General features: G+C 53.7%; 1 protein-coding gene across 1 annotated transcript; it reads left to right on the plus strand.

Moving 5' to 3' along the window:
- Nucleotides 1-447: 447 nt before the first annotated feature.
- On the plus strand, nt 448-18,793 carry LOC142074677 (AP-4 complex accessory subunit RUSC2-like). Its single transcript, XM_075135456.1, has 11 exons — nt 448-2,433; nt 5,864-6,652; nt 7,165-7,365; nt 8,605-8,748; nt 9,880-9,956; nt 11,988-12,162; nt 13,714-13,819; nt 14,889-14,935; nt 16,512-17,478; nt 18,115-18,288; nt 18,613-18,793. The coding sequence occupies exons 1-11, from the start codon at nt 462-464 to the stop codon at nt 18,791-18,793; spliced, it is 4,833 nt and encodes a 1,610-aa protein (XP_074991557.1). The 5' UTR covers nt 448-461.
- Nucleotides 18,794-19,801: the final 1,008 nt, after the last annotated feature.

A 19,801-nucleotide genomic window follows, 5' to 3' on the forward strand; every position in this document is an offset into this window, starting at 1 on the left:
TGTTTTCCTGTAAGCGTACAGTGCCATCAGCAGTGAGGTCTTCATTTGGCCCAAAGCCTGTGCAGCCCTTTGGCCACTTGAGTGAAATCAGTTACTCACTTCAGATAAGTTTGAGAGGGGTCAGGTTGGAAGCACAAGTGGTGTCCTAGGAGTCTGCAGGGAGGGGGGACGTGTTTGTCTTACATTGTGGTGCTTTCCCTGAAGAAGGAGAACTCAGGACCTTGTGCTCAGGTACTTGTGCTGACAAGGACCAATCTGTTTAGGTCACGAAGTCTTCAGTCAAACCAAGGATGCTTTAAATAGTCACTGCCTTTCCTGACAGGTGACTTCCTTTGTGTTTTTGTCTTTCTCTAGGTATCTGAATTCCCCCATGAGACGTGTCCTCCCAGCCTCTCACACACACCCCTACCTGTCCATGGGTAGCACCAGCTTAACTGATGTCCTAAAGAGCATTCCTCACCATGGATAGTTCTCCCAAACTGACTGGCGAGACGCTGATTGTCCATCACATTCCCCTGGTGCATTGCCAGGTCCCTAATAGACAGTGCTGCTCCATGAGCAAAAGGACCAACCCCTTCTGCCAGCCAGAGCTAGGCATTACACAGACCTCTGCCCTTCCAGACAGAGACCTTTCACAAACTGACTCCTTGGTGTACAGCAGCTTTCTCCAGGCCTCCGAAACCTCAGCAGAGGCCTCAGACAACAAAGGCGGCAAAGCGACGGACTTGATTGTCCATAGTGTCAGTAAGCAACAAAACCCTTTCCTGCTGAATGAGGGTGAAGACCTCAGCATCTTTGGGGATGACTTGGGTCAAAAATCTTTCCACCTTCACAACTCCCTTGTGGCTGGCAAACCTCCCTTTCATCTGCACGAGCTGGCCTTGCCCCCTTTCCACCTCCATGACTCCAACCACATTGTGAAACCCTGGAACATGGCCAGCCGGTCCAGTGTGGTAGATGGGCAAGAGGACAAAATCAGCAGTGACAACGTCCAGAAGAGGAACAATGCGAACCAGTGCCACCAGGCCTCAGAACGCATGGAGCTGGATGAATGCAGCTGCCATTGTGGCAGCTTCTCCAGCTTCTCTTTCAATGGTGGCGACCAGGAGTGGAACCAGAACACGGGTGAATCGCTGAGGAATCAGGATGCCCTGCACAGATGGACATGCAGCTGTTCCAGCTCAGAGCTCCAGCACTGTCGCTGCTACAGTTCATCAAGTCAGTCTGAAGTGATTGACCAACAGATGGGCTACATAAGTGATTCTTCCTGCAACAGCTCCGATGGGGTGCTGGTGAACTTCAGTGCTCTCTACAACAAAATGAATGGCCATTCTCGATCTAACCTGAATTCAGCCAACCTGTCCTGCAACTCTTCCTTCTGCAGCCACTCAGACACAGGAGCTTTTTACCTGGATTTGCATTCATCACCCACAGAATCCAAGATGTCTTGCAAGTCACATCACCCAGAGAGTTCGGGGAAGGTGTGTGGGTGTCAACACTCCTCCTCACCTGTCCTTGATGCTAACTGTAACTCCTACCACCTCCACTGTGAGCCTTGCACTTCAGAGAGCTCAGATCTTACTGCCTGCTTCCAGAGCCAAGCACGGCTTGTTGTGACTACTCAGAATTACTATAAGTTAGTCACATGTGACTTGTCTTCCCAGTCATCCCCCAGCCCAGCAGGATCTTCCATAACTAGCTGCTCGGAAGACTATACCAAAGGTAGCCCAGCCCAGCCCACTGAATACTATCTGTTTAGAAGGCCTGACCCAAGACAAGAAGAAAGCAATGTGGAGTGCAGTGAAGAGGAGGCAAAGAGAGAAGCCACCCAGAACATGATTGAGGGTCAGGTCTATGTGAATGTATCACCACCTAACCTCAACACAAGCCGGCAGCGCTCCAGGAGCTATGATCAGAACCTGGATAGGAGTCCTAGCAGCAGGCTGGGCTCCTTGGAGCGCATGGTGAGCTGTCCGGTCAAGCTGAGTGAAAGTCCAGCAATACCCATCCAGAGTTCCCCCCCGAAGCGAGTGACATCTTTTGCTGAACTGGCTAAAGGCAGGAAAAAGAACAGCACCTCCCCACCGCTCCGGTCCAGTGGCAATTCCTCCTTGGAGTTCTCCCCTATCCCCGAGACACAGCGGGATTGCCCAACCTTCCTTGAAGAAAGAGCTCGCCGCAGCCAGAGTCTTCCACCTATGCCCTTTGTCCATAGCCTGAACCGGAGCTGCGAGGGCTTCTGTTTGAATCACACTTTTGGGGACAGCCAGGCTTTGTGTTCCACCAAAGACTCAGGCTCCAGTGAGACTGTCCCCAGTGAGCATGGGGCAGGTGAGCAAGCCTCTCTCTCCCTGCTGATGGAGGCAGATGCCAGCTTCTCAGGTAGCTCTGCCAGTGGCCACGGACAAAGAGATGTTAGAGTCCAAGCAGATGGTAAGGAGCCAAACTAGGCAGAATGGAGAAGTAAAAAGAAAGGCTGCTTTTTGGGACATGAGGGGAGCAGCAGAGGAACCTGCATGGCGATGGGAGACCAGTGCCTGTGCAGTTTGTTTCCTAGTCTACCATTCCTTGGGACAAAGCCCTGCTGTGCTTATTTCAGACCCAGATCAGTGCAAGTGTCTTGTCCTTGTATTTCTAAAGCCTTTTGAGGTTTTGTGCAAACCTTTCATATCGTGTAAGGGAGGACATGGCATTAGCACTTAGGGTCTGTGCAGCTTGGAGGATTGTCTCCCTTCCAGGGCGTTGTACTCCCCTAGTCCATGAGAACCACCTGCCTTTAGCTCCCAAGACAGAGATTTGAAGATGCTCAGCAGAGCCATGTTCCCAGCAGACGAAGGGAAGGGAACCATTGAGGAGTTTTTAGCCTTTCTTCTTTGGAGCCACATGGGGCAGAGGTGGGGAGGGAAGAGGCATAACCAGCAGTCTCCTCTCAATGCAGGGTCAGGGAGCTCACACAGTCTCTGCCAGGACTTACAACATGAGTCCTGCAGAGATTAGAGAAGCTGTGTGTCTCTGCTGGAATATCCTGGCCATATCCTCCACAGTGCATTGGATTGCAGCAAAGGTTCCTCTGGAGGGTAATTGTCCCAGCTCCCTCTGCAGGAAAGCCTGCAATACATGAATTGCTTTCCACCTTGATATTGCCGTTACATGTCCTGGTGAGGAAGCTGTGTGACAGCCCCATCAGAGGTACAGCCATTTCTCCAGCATGGCAGGAGACCTCCATCTCTGCCCTAGACAGTTCTTGTACCTGTTTCACAGGTAAGAGCCTGTCTAAAATGGAGCTCTGACCAGACTGCTGCAGTAGATAGCCCCTAACATGCCAAGGACCTGACTGTCTCCATTTAATGCCCTGAAAATTTCTGGCAGGAGATAGGAAGAACATGTCATTCATGCCATGGCAGGTGTCGGAGAGATTTTGGCCTTTGGAGCAAGAGTTTTTTGTGTATTGTCCTGTTTGTTTATTGAGCCTTGAATGTGCGCTCGGTGTGGGATGGCAGGGAAGGCAGATCTCTGCTGGGAGAAGGCAGCCATGGGAGCAGCCCTCTTGTTTTGCAGGGGGAGTGCTTGGAAGGAGCAAGAGCTGCTCAGGGAGTGGGAGGAGGGGGCAGACAGGAGCGCTCAGGGCAATATATCCCAGCAGTTCCTGCACCCCCCTGCTGCGGTCCCTTCCTCTGAACTGTGACAGCAAGGCAGGCATTAGCGCTGTGTGGAAAGCTCCTGCCTGCAGCTGGAGATAGAGGCAGAGCTGCCTCATGCCAGCTGAGAGTAGCATGCAAGCCTAGAGGGTCTGAGAAGGGACTAGAGGGAAAGCAAGCCCTGCTAAAGGCTATCTATAGGGAGAGAGGCCTGGCACACCCCACAGGCAGCAAGTAACACCGGGGCTCTGCTTGGGATGGGTCCTTTGTCCCAGGTTTTGCTGTGGGCTGGAGGAGTGGTAGGGAAGGCAAGCTAGAAGCTGCCACACCACGCTGGGATGTGGTGTGGTGATCAGGGATCCCAGTCAGCCCCGTGTGTGCATCCAGTGCTGTGTGTGTTGTGCACTGTGTGCACAGCGTGTCACGCTTCAGCTGTGTCCCTCAGGATATTGTGGCCCCACCAGGAGCTGCAGGCATGCATGTGTAGGAGATCAGCCCAGCACATACATTGCAGGACAACCAGGGGATCAGGCCCAGCCAGCACGGGTTCATGGAAGGCAGGTCCTGCTTGACCAACCTGATCTCCTTCTATGACCAGGTGACCCGCCTAGTGGATGAGGGAAAGGCTGTGGATGTGGTCTACCTGGACTTCAGTAAAGCCTTTGACACTGTCTCCCACAGCATTCTCCTAGAGAAGCTGGCGGCTCACGGCCTAGACAGGTACACTCTTCGCTGGGTAAAAAACTGGCTGGACGGCCGAGCCCAGAGAGTTGTGGTGAACAGAGTTAAATCCAGTTGGCGGCCGGTCACGAGTGGTGTTCCCCAGGGCTCAGTTCTGGGGCTGGTCCTGTTCAATATCTTTATCAACGATCTGGATGAGGGGATTGAGTGCTCCCTCAGTAAGTTTGCAGATGACACCAAGTTGGGCAGGAGTGTTGATCTGCTCGAGGGTAGGAAGGGTCTGCAGAGGGATCTGAACAGGCTGGATCGATGGGCTGAGGCCAACTGTATGAGATTCAACAAGGCCAAGTGCCGGGTCCTGCACTTGGGCCACAACAACCCCAGGCAACGCTACAGGCTTGGGGAAGAGTGGCTGGAAAGCTGCCTGGAGGAAAAGGACCTGGGGGTGCTGATTGACAGCCGGCTGAACATGAGCCGGCAGTGTGCCCAGGTGGCCAAGAAGGCCAAGAGCATCCTGGCCTGTATCAGAAATAGTGTGGCCAGCAGGAGCAGGGAGGTGATCGTGCCCCTGTACTCGGCACTGGTGAGGCCGCACCTCGAATACTGTGTTCCGTTTTGGGCCCCTCACTACAAGAAGGACATTGAGGTGCTGGAGCGTGTCCAGAGGAGGGCAACGAAGCTGGTGAAGGGTCTAGAGAACAAGTCCTATGAGGACCAGCTGAGGGAACTGGGACTGTTTAGTCTGGAGAAGAGGAGGCTGAGGGGAGACCTCATTGCGTTCTACAACTACCTGGAAGGAGGTTGTAGGGAGGTGGGTGTTGGTCTCTTCTGCTCTCTGACAGGGAAATCCCTGTCAGTCATTTGCTGAAGCAGACCTGCATTTTCCAGGGTTGGAAGCTCTTCTTATTCTGCTGTGGGCCTGATTTGGTTGGGAACGTCCTGCTTAGGTCTGGTACAGGCAGGGGGAGGAAGGGAGCTGTGTGCTCAGAGGGGAACAGTTACAGGAGAAAGAGGAGGGAGGGAGAAGGGGAAGCGAGTGGCCTTTCTGACAGCACTGAGTGCGATGTGGGATGCAGAGCTGCGGTGCTATTGCATGTAATGCTTGTGCTCAGTTGGGTGAGTTGGGATAAGAAATCTTGCTGTACCACAGTGCATTGGGCCATGTCTTTGTGGTACTAGCTGGATGGAGGCAGGCCAAGGGCAGGCACTTGGGGCCATGGCTTGTGCTGTCCTGGGAGCAAGGGATGGGGAAAGGATGGGAATCTGGTAACCCTACCAGGAGAAAGAAGCCCCCAGTGCAGCGCCTTAGTCTTCCAGACAGCTGTCAACAGCTGGAAACCCTGCATTTGGGGCCACATGTCTTTATCCTGCCAGCTCATGATGTGTGTTACCAGCTCAGACTTGAACCACTCTGCTTGTGTCACTGGCCTCTAGCTCATCCTCTTCCCACAGCTGAGAGCAGGGTCCCTTTTGCCTGTGATCTGCCAGGCTGACAATGTCCCTCTGCCCATCCTCACACTCTGTCCCCCTTTCTCTCCCTGAAGGTGGTGGCACAGATAGCAAACCTGTGGTACGCTACAGCAAGGACCAGCGTCCCACGACTCTGCCCATCCAGCCCTTTGTTTTCCAGCACCTTTTCAGCAAGCCACCCAAGGCCCGTGCTCTGCACAGCCATTTTGCCTCCAGCCTTTCCCAACTCTACAGCTTGTCCAGCAACTGGCCTGCCAGCCAGCAGAACTCCTCCAATTCCCAGTCCTCAGCCTCGGCCACCTCGGCAGAGCAGTCAGCGGCAGCGGGGAGCCAAGCCCACAGCACGCTCCTGACCCAACACTCAGTGGATGGAGCTGCCTCCTGCAATGATGGCTGCATTAAGAAGCCTGCCCCTGAGACAACCCGTCCGTCCCCCCTGGGGAGTTACTCTCCTGTGCGATGCAACGTGCCTTTCTTTCAAAGCGTGGACTCCTCTTCCTCACCCACCGCAGAGAGGGCTGGAGAGAGCCAGCCTCCCAGGAGCAGATCCTGCCCCATCTCTGCCAGCCTGCTTCCCGTGAGGTCTTCCCCTGCTGTCAGTGCCATGCAGCCCTCCCAAGCCACCAAAGCTGATGCCCTGAGGCAAAAGGAGAACCCCAAGCCTCTTCCCAAGAAGGAGGCATCTCTGGAGCCAAGCCCACTGCTCTCTGAGTACCGACTCCACAGTGGGTCCTTCCTGCCCCTCTCGGTGGATGGTATGCCTGTGAGCAGAGTGGGAGGCCATGCAGATCCCCACTGGAGGAGTGGCAGTGAGACCAGCAGCTCTGGTCCCCTGAGCAGCATGGGAATATGGCCCCTCAATGGTAGGTTCCCATCTGCCAGGACATGCTAGTCTGGAACATCTCCAGCTCTCTGGCTACTGCTCCCTATAGTACCACCCTCCCTTATAGCTGCAGCCCGGGGCAAAATTGCATCTGGGTGCTGCAGCACCCAACAGCCCCCATCATCACTCTGCCTGCAAAAGAAAGTTGTATGATAAGAGCATGTCTGTCCAGTCCCGACTTCTTCATTGTGTCTCTGGAGAGGGCAGCATGGGGCTGCTGATCTTACAGCACCCCCACACTAGGTGCTTGCACCCCAAACCTGCTCCCTCTTTGCCCACAGCCATGAGGCCACCCAGGCTCCTGCCCTGCTCTGCCAGGCTGTGGCCTCTGCCTCCCTTCATGTATGTATGCTAACGTCCTGAAACGCTGCTGAACTTTTAACTAACTTTTAACTAACTTGCTCTCTTTCTCTGTCCTTCCTCTTTCTCATACTCTCTCTCCCCGTTACCCCTCCATGTCCTCCCGTCTGCTCACTGCCTGCGCTGTTCTAGCAAATCACCTCTCCCCCCAAGCGCTGAAGTGGCGGGAGTACAGGCAGAGGAACCCCCTGGGTCTGGACCGCGTTTCGGGGCTGCCCAGCTTAGCAGGCAGCCTAGACAGGAGGCAGCAAGAGCCCCAGCTGGACCAGGGGAACCCCATCTTTGAGCTCCCTGGCACTCTCAACACCAGCCATTTCCACTGCAAGCTGAATGGTGCGCACCACCTTTCTGCTGGGGGGGTCTTGGGAGGTGACCTTGGGGCTCAGGTTCAGTATCCCAGCTGTGCCTGGCCTCATCACTGCTCTGCCTGCTCTGAGCGGGAGGGATGATGCATCTGCTCACAGTGGGGCTGAGGGGTACAAGACGAAGGTGAAAATTGCCTCACTGATGGGTACACTCTGTGTGGAGCCTCCCTTCTTCTCCACAAGGTGAGAGCAGTCAGTTCCGGCTCTGGGCTGGATTGAAGGGGAAAGTGAATAGCCCAAGAGCTGGCTCAGACCTCAGCAAGTGCTCCTGGACTGTGTCCAGCTTGTAGTTCATGTCTCATGCAGGAGTTGTGGCCCTTGGAGATCTCATGTCTGTGCCCCACAGTGTCTGTCCATCTGCCCCAACCCTGGCAGCATGCTAGGTGCTGAGCTGTAGCTCTCATGGGGCAGCTGGCAACACTGTAGGGCTCCATGGGGCTCTGTGTTCTCCATGCTCTGCCCTTAAGGTCTTCTCTGTCCTCCAAAACCTATGTAGGAAGGGCTGAGAGTGGCAGGCTGCTTTTGGCTGAACCTTTGAGAGTCCTCCAAGAGGAGCAGAGGGGTCTGTCTGTGGGAGGGAGAGCATTCTTGAGGCCAGCCCCAAGTCACAGAGTGAATTCCCCAAAGCTCTACACCTCACTGCCAACCCAAACAGTTTCTTCATCCCTCCTTCATGGGAAGGTGCCTAGCCCAGAGCTGGGGAATCAACCAGATGGAAATCGAGCACATGAAAGAGCTCCTGCAAAAGTCACCCCTTGAAAATAGAGACCATCCCAGGGGACAGGCAGAAGGCATGTAGTTTGTTGCCTGTGGATGCCTGTGTGTGACAAGTAGGGATTCTCTCTGTGCTCTACTTTTGACCCCACTTGCTGGGGCTATCCGCACAGCAGCCCTGAGAGTCTGGTGCAGTGAGGTTTTCCTTAGCACCAGCTCATGAGGGTGAACCTCCCACAGCATCTTCCAGTGCCCATGGGCCCCCAGTCAAGCTGGAGCTAGATGTTGGGTGGGCTGTGGGGTTGAACTCTACAGGCTCATGTTGCAAACCATTGCTGGAAAAGTAACAAGCCTGTAGCCTTGCTGTCTTGGACAGACTGGTGTGAAGACTCCTGCTGGTGCAGGTTGCTTCTGGGAAAAGCAAACAATGTGGGAGAGGCTTTGGTATAAGGGCTTGGGGCTGATCCTTCTCCTCCCTGTCTTGGCCCTGCAGGGCAGTCTATGAAGCAACTCCAGCTTACCTACACTGACTTCTTCCCTGACTACTTCTCACTAGCAGAGAAACCCCCCACTGAGTTCTGCCTCTCCCCAGATGGCAACACAGAGTCCATCTCCATCGACCTGCTGCAGAAGAAGGGTGAGTCCATGCATCTCATGACAGTGGAGGAGGGTGTGGCATAGTGCAGCATAAGGCAAATAGTGCTTCTCTCTGTCTCACCTCATCTCTGTAGAGATAATGGTTTCTTTCCCTGCCCTTCTCTACTGTAGCATCATAGCTACATGTCCCCCTGGACTGATGGCTGTTTCCACGGCAGGTTCTTGTGTTCTCTACACCATGCCACGTGCCACAGAGTATGTTTGAGCTGCTTGTCCCAGGAATTATGATTAGAAAGGATCTTAAGTCCACAAGAAAGGGAGGAGAGAGCAGGCAGGCACAGGAATATGACCCTAAGGCAGGGCATGCTGCCACCCCTGTCTCAGTATACAAGGTGAATCTGTGTGATGTTGCAGATGTGCTAGCCTGAGATTTTGTAATTTAGGTAAAAGGTCTGTTGGGTCCTACATGGTAAAGCGTTTATGTAAAAGGGTGGGAGAAAGGATTCCAAAGCAGGACAAGATATGGCTGTGATGAGACCCATGGTAGAGGCAAGATTAGGGACTGGGTTGTTGACAGCTGCCTCGGTAATCATGTCAGAGGCAAGGGATGTGCAGAAAGGTTCCCATGCCTTTGCCAGCTATGTGTTGGTGATTACCAGTTGGCAGCCTTCCCCTCTATTCCACTTCTGTTCTTGCATCATACTGATGCAGATGTCAGATTACCCACCACTGGCTTGTTACTGAAAGTCATTACATAGCTTGCCAAATGCGTGGCTTCTGCCCTGCCACCCTGTAAGATAAAAGCAGCAAAAGACTCATTGTCTCAGACCCCATCTCTGCTCCCTCAAGGGATGGTGCATGGAGGTGATGGTCCGTGTCCCTTGGGAACATTGACAGGGTGTCTTATGCTTCAGCCACTTCTAAAGGTTGTCATACTGTTGGGCTGATACATGAGTGTTGGAGCCAGCAGAGACAGATTTGGTGAGGAGTTAGGAGGGGTTCTGCATGTTTTTGGCAGAGAGCCGACACGAGCTGATCATGTCACCAGAGAGGAGGCATGTGTGCTGACATGGGCTTGAAATGCCCCTGCCTGATTTATTCATGAAGTGTTTGGTCAGGGTCTGTCCTAGAAGCCCCTCAGGCAGCTCTCTGACTCTGTCTTTCCCTCTAGGTCTGGTGAAGGCAATCAACACTGCTGTTGACCTGATTGTGGCTCACTTTGGAACCAGCAGGGATCCAGGGGTGAAGGTAAGTCTTGCTTTCAGTATGGTTTCTCAACATCATGAGTGATATGGAGAGGATGGAGAAAGATTGCCTCTCCATTCTCTTCCGGTTAAAAAACTACAGGGTATCCAATGAAGCTAGTAGTACCAAGAACAAAACAAACAAAGGCGATGGTACATCATGCAGCAGATGATAGTAAATCTGTGACAATTCTTGCTGTATGATGCTGGGGGTGCTAAAAGGTTATGTGGATTTAAGGGAAGATCGGAAAAATACAGGGAAGGGAAATTCATTGAGTCTACTAAACACATAGGAATCATGTCCAGCTTAGGTAGTCTCTGAGTTGAAAGTAGTTGTAGGCTGGGAGAATATTAAGGGGAAGTATTATATGTTTGCTCTGGTTTGACTCTTATGTACTTACTCATGGCTCTTTATAAGAGAGAATATCAGGCCAACTGGACTTCTGGTCTGATGCAGTACACCAGCTCTTTTTTCTCATATAGTGGAGAGCTGTGTTTCCCTCCTCCACCCATCCAGCGATTCTGTTCTGGCACTGATGCCAGGGCACAGTGCAGTGTCCCCAGTCTCACAGGGCTCCGTAATGATAAAAAAGTGCATCAGTTATTGCCCATCTGGGGCAGTTGGGCTTCCCCTATAGCCTTTACCATGAGCCCACTAGCTTCAGAGTTCATCTAGGTTGCCCATGGGGCTGGCTGTCTTTGGCCTGTGCTCCCCTCATCTCCCATTTCTGGAATAACACAGGCAAAGCAAGCTCACTTCTGTTTGTACCAGCCAGTGTTTGCAGTCCTGTGACACTCAGTATCTTTGTGGTGCCTCCTCTGAAAGCTGAATGCTCTGCTTCAGTCGCAGGGACTCTGGGGCAGCAATGTGACACTGTTTGGACATGACAACTGCCCTGGAGTGCCATCCCCAAGGAGAAACATGACTGGGACAGATTCCAAGCCCATTCAATCTTATCTCAGAGCCCAGGGTAATTTTCCCCTAATTACAATTGTTGCTGATGCAGAGATTGCTGTGCAGCATAACCGGAGCTGTTTGGATTTCCACAGCTTTTGAAAGCTTCACTGTGAATTTCCTATTCTCGCAGTGTTGGTTTGGGGAATAATCGCAACATTCCCCCATTACTTTACTTGCCAGACAACACTGTGGTTTTGATCTGGGGTTTCATTATGTGTCAGTGTGCCAAGGACTGAGCATTCACCTGTCAAAAGGCAGCACCCGTCCCTGATGCTCCCACGCTCAATGGATCTGGCGGGATTATTCCTGACCCAGAAGTTCAGTCTCAGTTCAGGACCTTTGTGGACCCGTGACAACTGGCCAGTGTAATTCCAGCTCAGCTGGTAAAATCTGTGCCCTGAACACAACTGCCTGGGACTACCAACATGATGTGCAAGGCCTGGGGCTGACCCCTTTGGATAGACCCCTTGGCAGCTCAAGGACTGTATGCAGCAGAATATGTCCCTGCTCTGCTGATGCTGGGCTCTTACATGCTTTCTCACCTCAACCAGGGCTCTGTCCATCCATTTTGCCCTTGCCCTGTTTATTTATAGTAATCCCTAGGAATTATAGCTCGGCATGTCACTGAGTTAAGTGTTCCTTAACCCCTTGGTACTGGAAGTTCCTATGTTGCTTGCTGCTTCCTACTTCAAAAATAGCAACAAGAAAATCTACAGCAGCAGAAAAAGCCCCTACTCTCTTCTTCCTCCAGCAGGACAGCTTTGTTATACCCGTAGGGAGAACTGGGCATCCCTTCTAACTGGGATATCCTCTTCTCAAGCTGGGATATTCTCTTCCCAAGCTGTTGCCTCATCCCAGCCTGGGGCAGACCTTGCAGGGAGCAACCCAGAATTGGTGTATGAGGCAGCAGGGGTGAAGGGGAAGAGCCTGCCTGTTCAAGGAGCTGCTGAGCATCATCATAGCCTGGATATTGCCTGCTGGGTGTCTGTAGTAGGCAAGTGGGACTGGACTGTTCGCATGCATCTGTACCTTGTAGAGCAGTTACCAACCCTCTCCCTATTGCCTGTTCTCCCTTAGGCCAAACTTGGGAATAGCTCCGTGAGCCCCAATGTGGGGCATCTCATCCTGAAATACCTGTGCCCTGCTGTCCGGGACATCCTGAGTGACGGGCTCAAGGCTTATGTCCTGGACATGATCATTGGCCAGAGGAGGAACATCCCCTGGAGCATGGTGGAGGCATCCACCCAGCTAGGTATGGAGGGTGTGCAGCGATGCCCATTGCTCTGCGGTACTCCTGTGTTGTGGCTGGGAGGTGCTGGGGAAGGTTGACTATAAGGATGGGGATGCAGAATAATACCTGGATCCCTGCACGGAACAAGGTGCACCTTGACCTTCTCTTGCAAGGTGGGAGAGCCACTGCTCTATTCTGTCCAAATATTTATTGCCATTTTCCCTGAAATTTCTAAATTCTCCTATAACAGCCCCTAGCAATGAAAAAAAAAAAAGAAAGAAAAAAACCCTAAAAGAATGCCCTTTTCCCTCCTCTAAGTTTCCAGGGTGTTTCTAGACCTTCATCTTTAGCCCTGCACAGTTACTGTATAAGGCAGAGCTGTGCTCTAGCCTGGTCTGTAAGAAAATTTGCACACACAGCTCAAGCATGCCCACATCACCTGCACCCTCTGCTAGCACCAGTCTGCACCCTGGATTGTGGCAGTGGCTACCATCCAGGAGAACTCCTTTCTGAGGTTACAGATGGCAGGGCCACACTGATTTCTGCATCATGAAGAGCTTACATCCAGGGCTGGGAAGCCTCCTAGCCTGTTTGTGGCAAATCTCCAGCTCTGGGGTTATCTCTGTAATTGCAGACACCCCAAATTATAACCACCCACCATAATATTCTGTTTACCTGCTGATTCTGAGCTGAGGGCCGTGATTGTCCCTGAAGTGTGGGAGACAGGTCCCTGGCGTACTTTCCATCCATTGAAACTCTCCCAAAGTTTTGGAGTGGCAGTCTGGGACAGAACACAACTTCACCCCTTGTGAAGTCTAACTGTTGGGATGGAGCAAGCTCGTCTTGATGATTCTGCCCCTCTGCTCTGTGATTCTGCCCCTCTACTCTGCTCTGGTGAGACCCCACCTGGAGTACTGCGTCCAGCTCTGGAGCCCTCAGCACAAGAAAGACATGGACCTGTTGGAGCAGGACCAGAGGAGGGCCACGGAAATGATCAGGGGGATGGAACGCCTCTCCTATGAGGAAAGGCTGAGAGAGTTGGGGTTATTCAGCCTGGAGAAGAGAAGGCTTCGGGGAGACCTTACTGCAGCCTATCAGTACTTAAAGGGGGCTTATAAGAAAGATGGGGACAGACTTTTTAGCAGGGCCTGTTGCGACAGGACAAGGGGGAATAGTTTTAAACTAAAAGAGGGTAGATTTAGATTGGACATAAGGAAGAATTTTTTTACAATGAGGGTGGTGAAACACTGGAACAGGTTGCCCAGAGAGGTGGTAGATGCCCCATCCCTGGAAACATTCAAGGTCAGGTTGGACGGGGCTCTGTGCAACCTGATCTAGTTGAAGATGTCCCTGCTCATTGCAGGGGGGTTGGACTAGATGACCTTTAAAGGTCCCTTCCAACCCAAACTATTCTATGATTCTATTCTATGATTCTATGATTGGTGGAGGGGCAATGCACATACGGGCATGGGCACCCAGCCAACTTCCATCTTTGCCTTGATGCTCCTTCCCGTGATGCCATTTTGGCTTTGCTGACCACACCTAATCTCAACATTTCGCTTCTCTCCATAGGCCCCTCTACCAAGTTGCTGCACAGCCTCTATAGCAAGATCAGCCAGTACACGGAGCTCACCAACCACACCATGAGGTTTAATGCATTCATCATTGGCCTCCTCAAGTAAGCGGGCTCCCTGGGCTGACTGCATGTCACTGTCCAGGGCTGGCAGCAGGTGCTGGTCCTTGACTGCAAGCAGGCACAGTTGCCAATGAAAAGATTTAAGAAACCTGGGAAGCCACTCCCCAGCTGTAGGTGAGGGAAGAAAGAAGCTGTGAGCCTTAGGGAACTCCAGAAGGATCAAAACCTACCCCTACCAGGCCAGAACTGAGAAGGGCTGGCTGTAGCCCACTGAAGAACATTGTCAGCTTGTTTTAGCCCCAAAACATTAGGTGGGAAGAGTCTGTCTGTCAGGGTTCATATAGGGATAGACATAATATACACATAAATTACTCCTGAAAATCCCTGCTTAAATCACTGCTTCCTGGAGCTGCAGTGAATCCCAGTGCATGAGGCTTTGAAGGAGAAATTGCCCTGGTTCAGGACTCAAGGCTGACCCTTTCAGATTGGATAAGGAGTGTGCACACTACACTCTGTGTTAAACAGAAGGCGGCTGTGGTAAAGGAATAAGTGCTGTTAGGATGGTATTTCCCTGCTCCTCTCCAGTGGTCAGCAAGAACTCTGACAGTGGCAACAGAGTCCCCAAGATCTTCAAATGTTGGGGGACCCTTACAAGCAGGAGCAAGCTCTGCCCTGCTCTCCCCACCCAGGATGGCCCAGCTCTCCCCTGCTGGCACAGGATGCCAGCATATTTTGGGCCAAGCCTGCAGCAATGGTCTCATGTTTGTAGATGATTTACCTCTTTCACATGAGCCCTTCTCAGCAAATCTAAGCTCTGCCAAGGACATAGGAGCTAAATGGTGAGGAAACTTGCTGGAAACATGGTTGTTAGGGGTTATAGTTGCACAATGCCTCATGTAAAGCAAACTGGCTCTGTGACAGGCTGGGTGGCTGTGGTCAGTGCATGCTGATGGGAGCGATCCACTGTCCTTTCACTAGGTCTTGAGGTTCACAGGGCTATGCTGTGTAAATGCCCTTTTCCAGCCACACTTCTTGTAGAACAGCTAGGATGAAGGGGGTGAATTGATTTTCACTTTTTCTTTCTTTCCCTGCTTGTTTTCCCTTCCTGCAGTATCCGGTCCTTGGAGTTCTGGTTCAACCACCTCTACAACCATGAAGGTAAGAGCCTGAGGGCTGTGGGCTGCTGTGGGGGCCAAATTCTGCACAATGTAGAGCACAGATCTAAGCTCTGGGGGACGCATGTCTCTTGTTGGTCTCTCAGCCTAGGCTGCTCCCATCTGCTCTGAGCTGAAGGACTAGACTATACACAGTCCCAGTGTACGTGTTGCTGGAGGGCTGCTCAGCTAAAGGGAGCAAGGTGGAAGTCAAAGCTCCATGCAGCTCCCTCCACCTGAGCTGTGGAGAGCCTGGCCAGCCATGTCCTTCCCAGCTGCAGCTAGTACCCAAGGTTATCACCTCCAATGCAGATCCCTCAATCTACCTGCAGGAGACCAGATCTAACCCTCCCCAAATTTCTGCATTCCCTGCCCAGTGCCTGAGAGCTTCATATGGCTGGAGGTGTGAACACTTAGCTGAAACCCTTCAGGCATGGGAAATGGAAAGGAAAACCTCCTGACAAATGAAAAGCAGATTTTACTGGATGTATCTGTTTTTTCAACCAGAAATGTTTCTGGAGTGTACAGATAACCCAGCAGCAACGATCAAGCTGCCAGATGCTTAGAAGCAGCATAACTAAGTGCTAAGTGCACAGTGAAACAGACACTCTCGACCTGCTGGATCCCTTGAGAGTGCTGCTGGCTCAGCCTGTGCTCAGCCCAGGGCCCCATGCACTGCAAGAAGTCCAGCCCAGTATCTTCTGGCAGGTTTGGGGGCTGACAGCAAACATTTCTCGGGTCTGTGTGTGCAGTCAGCACTTCTCTCTGGAGCAGACAGGAAAGTAGACTTGCCTTTGTACTGAGCAGTGTGGCAAGAGAAAGCACCCAGTTTATCTGGAGCAGAAGACGACCATCTGTTTCAAGCCATCATTAAGAGCTGGAAGTGTGAGCAATAGCTAGGGCTGTCAGGATGCAGAAGGCTAGGCAAAGGGGTTGGAGATAAGGTGCAAGTCCTGTCTATGGTGCAAGTTTGTTATCTCACTGGGGCCAAACGGCCACAAATCCTGTTCTCAACTCTCTCCCTGGGAGTGAGACCTGGCAACAAAGCTGGGGGGGGGCACTGCAGATGTGGTCAAATGAAGTGAAGGATGAATGCTGCAGGTAGAAATGCTAGTTCATTTTGTTAGGATCCACAGTTCAGCCCAGCCAGATCCCTGGAAAGACTGTATTCAGCTGTCCCCGACACCTCTCTCTCTGCAGGGGACTGGTACTGGCCAGATCTGCAGCTCCTTGTTCATCTCCAGGAGGTGGGGAAGAGAATCTTAATGTGTGCCAACCCTCTTTGATGCTCTTTATTTGCACCCTACTCCCATGGCATTTGTGGCAGAGGTCATCCCGGTGGATAGTCTGACAGGCAGGTCCTGGCTGCAGGCGCGACTGGAAGCAGGACCTGGGCCAGTTTGCCCAAAGCTCACAGAGCATCTGGTGCTCCCTGACCCAGTGCTGAGCCTCACACTGCAGCCACAGCTGTGACCAAAAACTAGTGTCCAACTCCTTTCCCCATAGCTTCAGCAGCTTCTTGGTGGCTTGACAAAGGTGGCAAGGGCCTCTCATCTAATTAAATGTCTCTTGCCCTACAGATATCATCCTGGCACACTACCAGCCGGTAGGCTTCTTGTGCCTGTCTCATAGTGTGTGCCATCCTCTTTTCGAGGAGCTCCTGCTCCTGCTCCAGCCTCTTTCCCTGCTACCCTTCAACCTAGACCTCCTTTTTGAGCACCACCTGATGCAGATGGGCAAAGAGCAGCAGCAGCAAAAGGAGCTGCTGCGTGTGAAGCAGGACCTGCTGCTTTCCACACACTCCACCCTGCAGCTGATGCGGACGCAGGGCAGCAGTGAAGATCCTTACGGCTGCAGTACTGCCCCTGAAGCATGCAAAGTGGGTGCCAGAGATGATGACATTTCACCAGGCCGCAGCCCCCAGCAAGCTGCGAGTGAGAGGGTCAAGGGGGTGGGGGCCTCCTGCAGAGATGGCAACAGGGAGGAAGAGCAGAGGAAGGTGCAAGAGAGCACGTGGGAGGGGAAGAAGGACAAGCAGGCGGGCTGGTGGTACCAGCTCATGCAGAGCTCTCAGATTTACATCGAGGGCTCAGCTGAAGGCTCAAAGTTCATCCGCTATGAGAAGACGACGACAGCTTTGAATGCTGTGCCCAGGTCAGCGGAAACCTGCAAGGCACCACCCCCCCGTGAAGGGGTGGTGGAGGGTGCAGAGGCTGAGGATACCTTGGAGGAGAGGCCCAAAGCTGCCAGCAAGCCAAGTCCTGAAGCTGTGGAAGAGCCCTTGGAAAAGCCCCAGCAGGTACCAGTCAGCGAAGAGGTGAAGGAATGGAGCTGGCCCTTCTGGATGGGCAGCCCCCCAGACTCGGTGCTTACAGAGCTGAAGCGCAGCAAGGAAAAGGAGACTGGGACTCAGCAAAGAGTGGGAGTAGCAGCAGCAGCCCTCCAAGAGGAAAGCAGCATCAGTGCATCAAAGGGCAGCCAGCCCATCAAGTGGGGACACTTGTTTGGGTCCAGGAAGGTGCAAAAAGAGCCCAGGCAGCCTAACAGGTAGGGATGGGGCTGGGGAGGGCTGGTTAACCTGGGGTTGCAGCACTGCAGGTGGAAGTCAGGTCAATAGCCAACCACTGGGCTACACCATGGTGGTACATCAGAGGCAGTGTGTGAACAGAGAGGTCTGTCACCCCTGCCCAGCCCTGCCTGCCTGCCCACACCACCGTTTCCCTCCTCGGCTCCTACCCTTGCTCAATCTTCTGTCTGAGCTCTACCACTGCCTCTGCTCCTAAGCCCCTCTCCACAGGAAGGGCCCCTGCTGCACCGCCCCCATCATCACCTCATCCCTCCCAAAAACACGTACTAAGTGAGAGCAAAACATGGAGCCATCCCTGTTACTCACAACGGGTGAGGAGGAAGTGTGAAGTTGCCCCATGTAGCTGGGCCCACCCCACATTGCCTCTCCATCTGCACCCTTCTTGCTTCTATGGCCACTGGAAATGTCCTTCCCAGCCTAGGCCATGGTGTGTCTGGAGGATGCTGAGCCCTCCCTGCCAGAAGACAGCCTGGGGACCACAGTGCACTTTGTGCATGGAGCCAGACCTCTAAGGCATGACCTTGCCACGAGAGCAGCTGGTCCTTGCCCCCGGGTACGCTTCCCTGCCACTACCTGCTTCTATCTCCTTCTTGCAGGTTGCCCTCCGTCTGGCTGGGCTTGGACAAGTCCATGTTCCAGCTGGTGGCCCAGATGGTCGGGGCAAGCATGTGGCGAGAAGCAGCCCCTGAGCCGGAGCCCCCCCATCCAGAGCCACCTGAAGTGCCCCCCGAGGCATGGCCAGCCTGGGGGCTGTCTGCCCACCCTCCCTGGTGAGCGGCGCCATGTGGCCATCCTGCAGGTGCTGGGATGTGGTGGGTTGGGGTTGGCACAGCTCTGCCTGTTGTGGTTCACCTGGCCCCCTTTGTACTCATGGACCAGGGGACGGTTCAGGGCGGTGACACAGCTTGTGCATCTGTCCACCCCAACTCTGCAATCTGCAGGCAATGGGGAGCTGGGGGACAGCTGAGAGCCTGGCTGGGGAGGGAGGCAGGGGGTGTTTTCCTTGCTCCTCTGTGCCCGCAGTGGTCCCTGGGCTTCAGTGGGGTGAGTGTGCTGTGGCAAGTTAACCCTTCCTCCCCTCCCTCTGCCTGCAGTGAGGTGAAAGCTCTTTGCCATCACATTGCCACCGAGGCAGGACAGCTAAGCTTCAACAAGGGGGACATCCTGCAGGTCATCTCCAAGGTGGACCATGACTGGCTGCAGTGCAGCCTCGGCTCCGAGAAGGGACTGGTGCCCATCATGTACGTCACCCACCCGGAGGATGAGGACTATTGACGTGGCTGGGAGGCCAAGTACAGTACCGTGGGCTGCTGAGGCTCATCTGGGGAAGCCCACCCTGCCAGAGGAAAAGACACAGCTTCTTGCTAGTTTCTTACCATTACAGAATACAGTAACCGTAGGTGTTTCCTTCTTGCTCCTCCTCGTGCAGCTGCCAAAGGCTGACTCGGCCCCTGGGGCCTTCTACGAGCTGCACCTCGTGTTGCCAGGCATCGCCATGCATGCAGCCACACCAGGGACCATCTGAGCCTCCTCCACCCCACGCCATCTCCAGCACCCGTAGGCCATGGACTCGTACATAGCAGGAACCCAAGCAGTCCCTGCCAGGGCAGTGCTGCCCCGCTGCATGGCTCAGTTTCACACTGGAGGGTGCAGGATGATGGCCGTCCCCTCCCCAGGGGTGGCAGTGCAGTCTGCCTTCAGCATCCCTGGCATCATCAGCCACAGGGGTGGGAGCACTGTGTGTTGGCAAGGTCTCTGCAAGGCTGGGCTGATGGGTTGTGTTGCATCTTGAAGGGAGGCTGCAAGGTAGGCTCCCCCACACTGGAGCAGCCCTGTCCTAACGTGTAATAGCGGTGCCTGGTGGGTTGTACTGGGCCAAGTGGCCTGGCACTGCCACGCTGCAGGGCCTGGGGCTGTGCCTGGCCACAGCCAGGGGAGGGGGACAGGGTACATGTGTGCATGTGGAGCAAAGGGGTACGTGGAATCGTGAGGAAGGACCGTGGATGTTCAGTGTTACGTAGGTCCAGGATGGGTAGAGCCACCCTGTGCGGAGACAGGTGCTTTGGGGGGTGGCCCCATGCCCTCCACGCTGAGCAGGAAGCCAGTGCCCAGGATGCCCTGGGATGCTCAGTGGAGAGGGGGTAGAAGGGGAGGGGGTGAGGGCAGGGTCCCTGACTGGGCTAGGGATGCTCTTTGGAGTTGGGGGCAGTGCTCCCGGCAGGTAGAGCAGGGGGGTGCTCCCAGAGGGACCCGGGGAGATGGGGAGGGAGGGATGGTGCTCCC

This window comes from Calonectris borealis, chromosome W (genome assembly GCF_964195595.1).
Source record: "Calonectris borealis chromosome W, bCalBor7.hap1.2, whole genome shotgun sequence".
NCBI lineage: Eukaryota > Metazoa > Chordata > Aves > Procellariiformes > Procellariidae > Calonectris > Calonectris borealis.

Bases quoted from the DNA above. Each gene is read 5' to 3' on its own strand.
- LOC142074677 (XM_075135456.1), top strand. From the start codon at position 462: ATGGATAGTTCTCCCAAACTGACTGGCGAGACGCTGATTGTCCATCAC. The intron at 9,957-11,987 runs GTAAGTCTTGCT...GTTCTCCCTTAG, and splicing joins GCAGGGATCCAGGGGTGAAG to GCCAAACTTGGGAATAGCTC. The intron at 13,820-14,888 runs GTAAGCGGGCTC...CCCTTCCTGCAG, and splicing joins TTCATCATTGGCCTCCTCAA to TATCCGGTCCTTGGAGTTCT.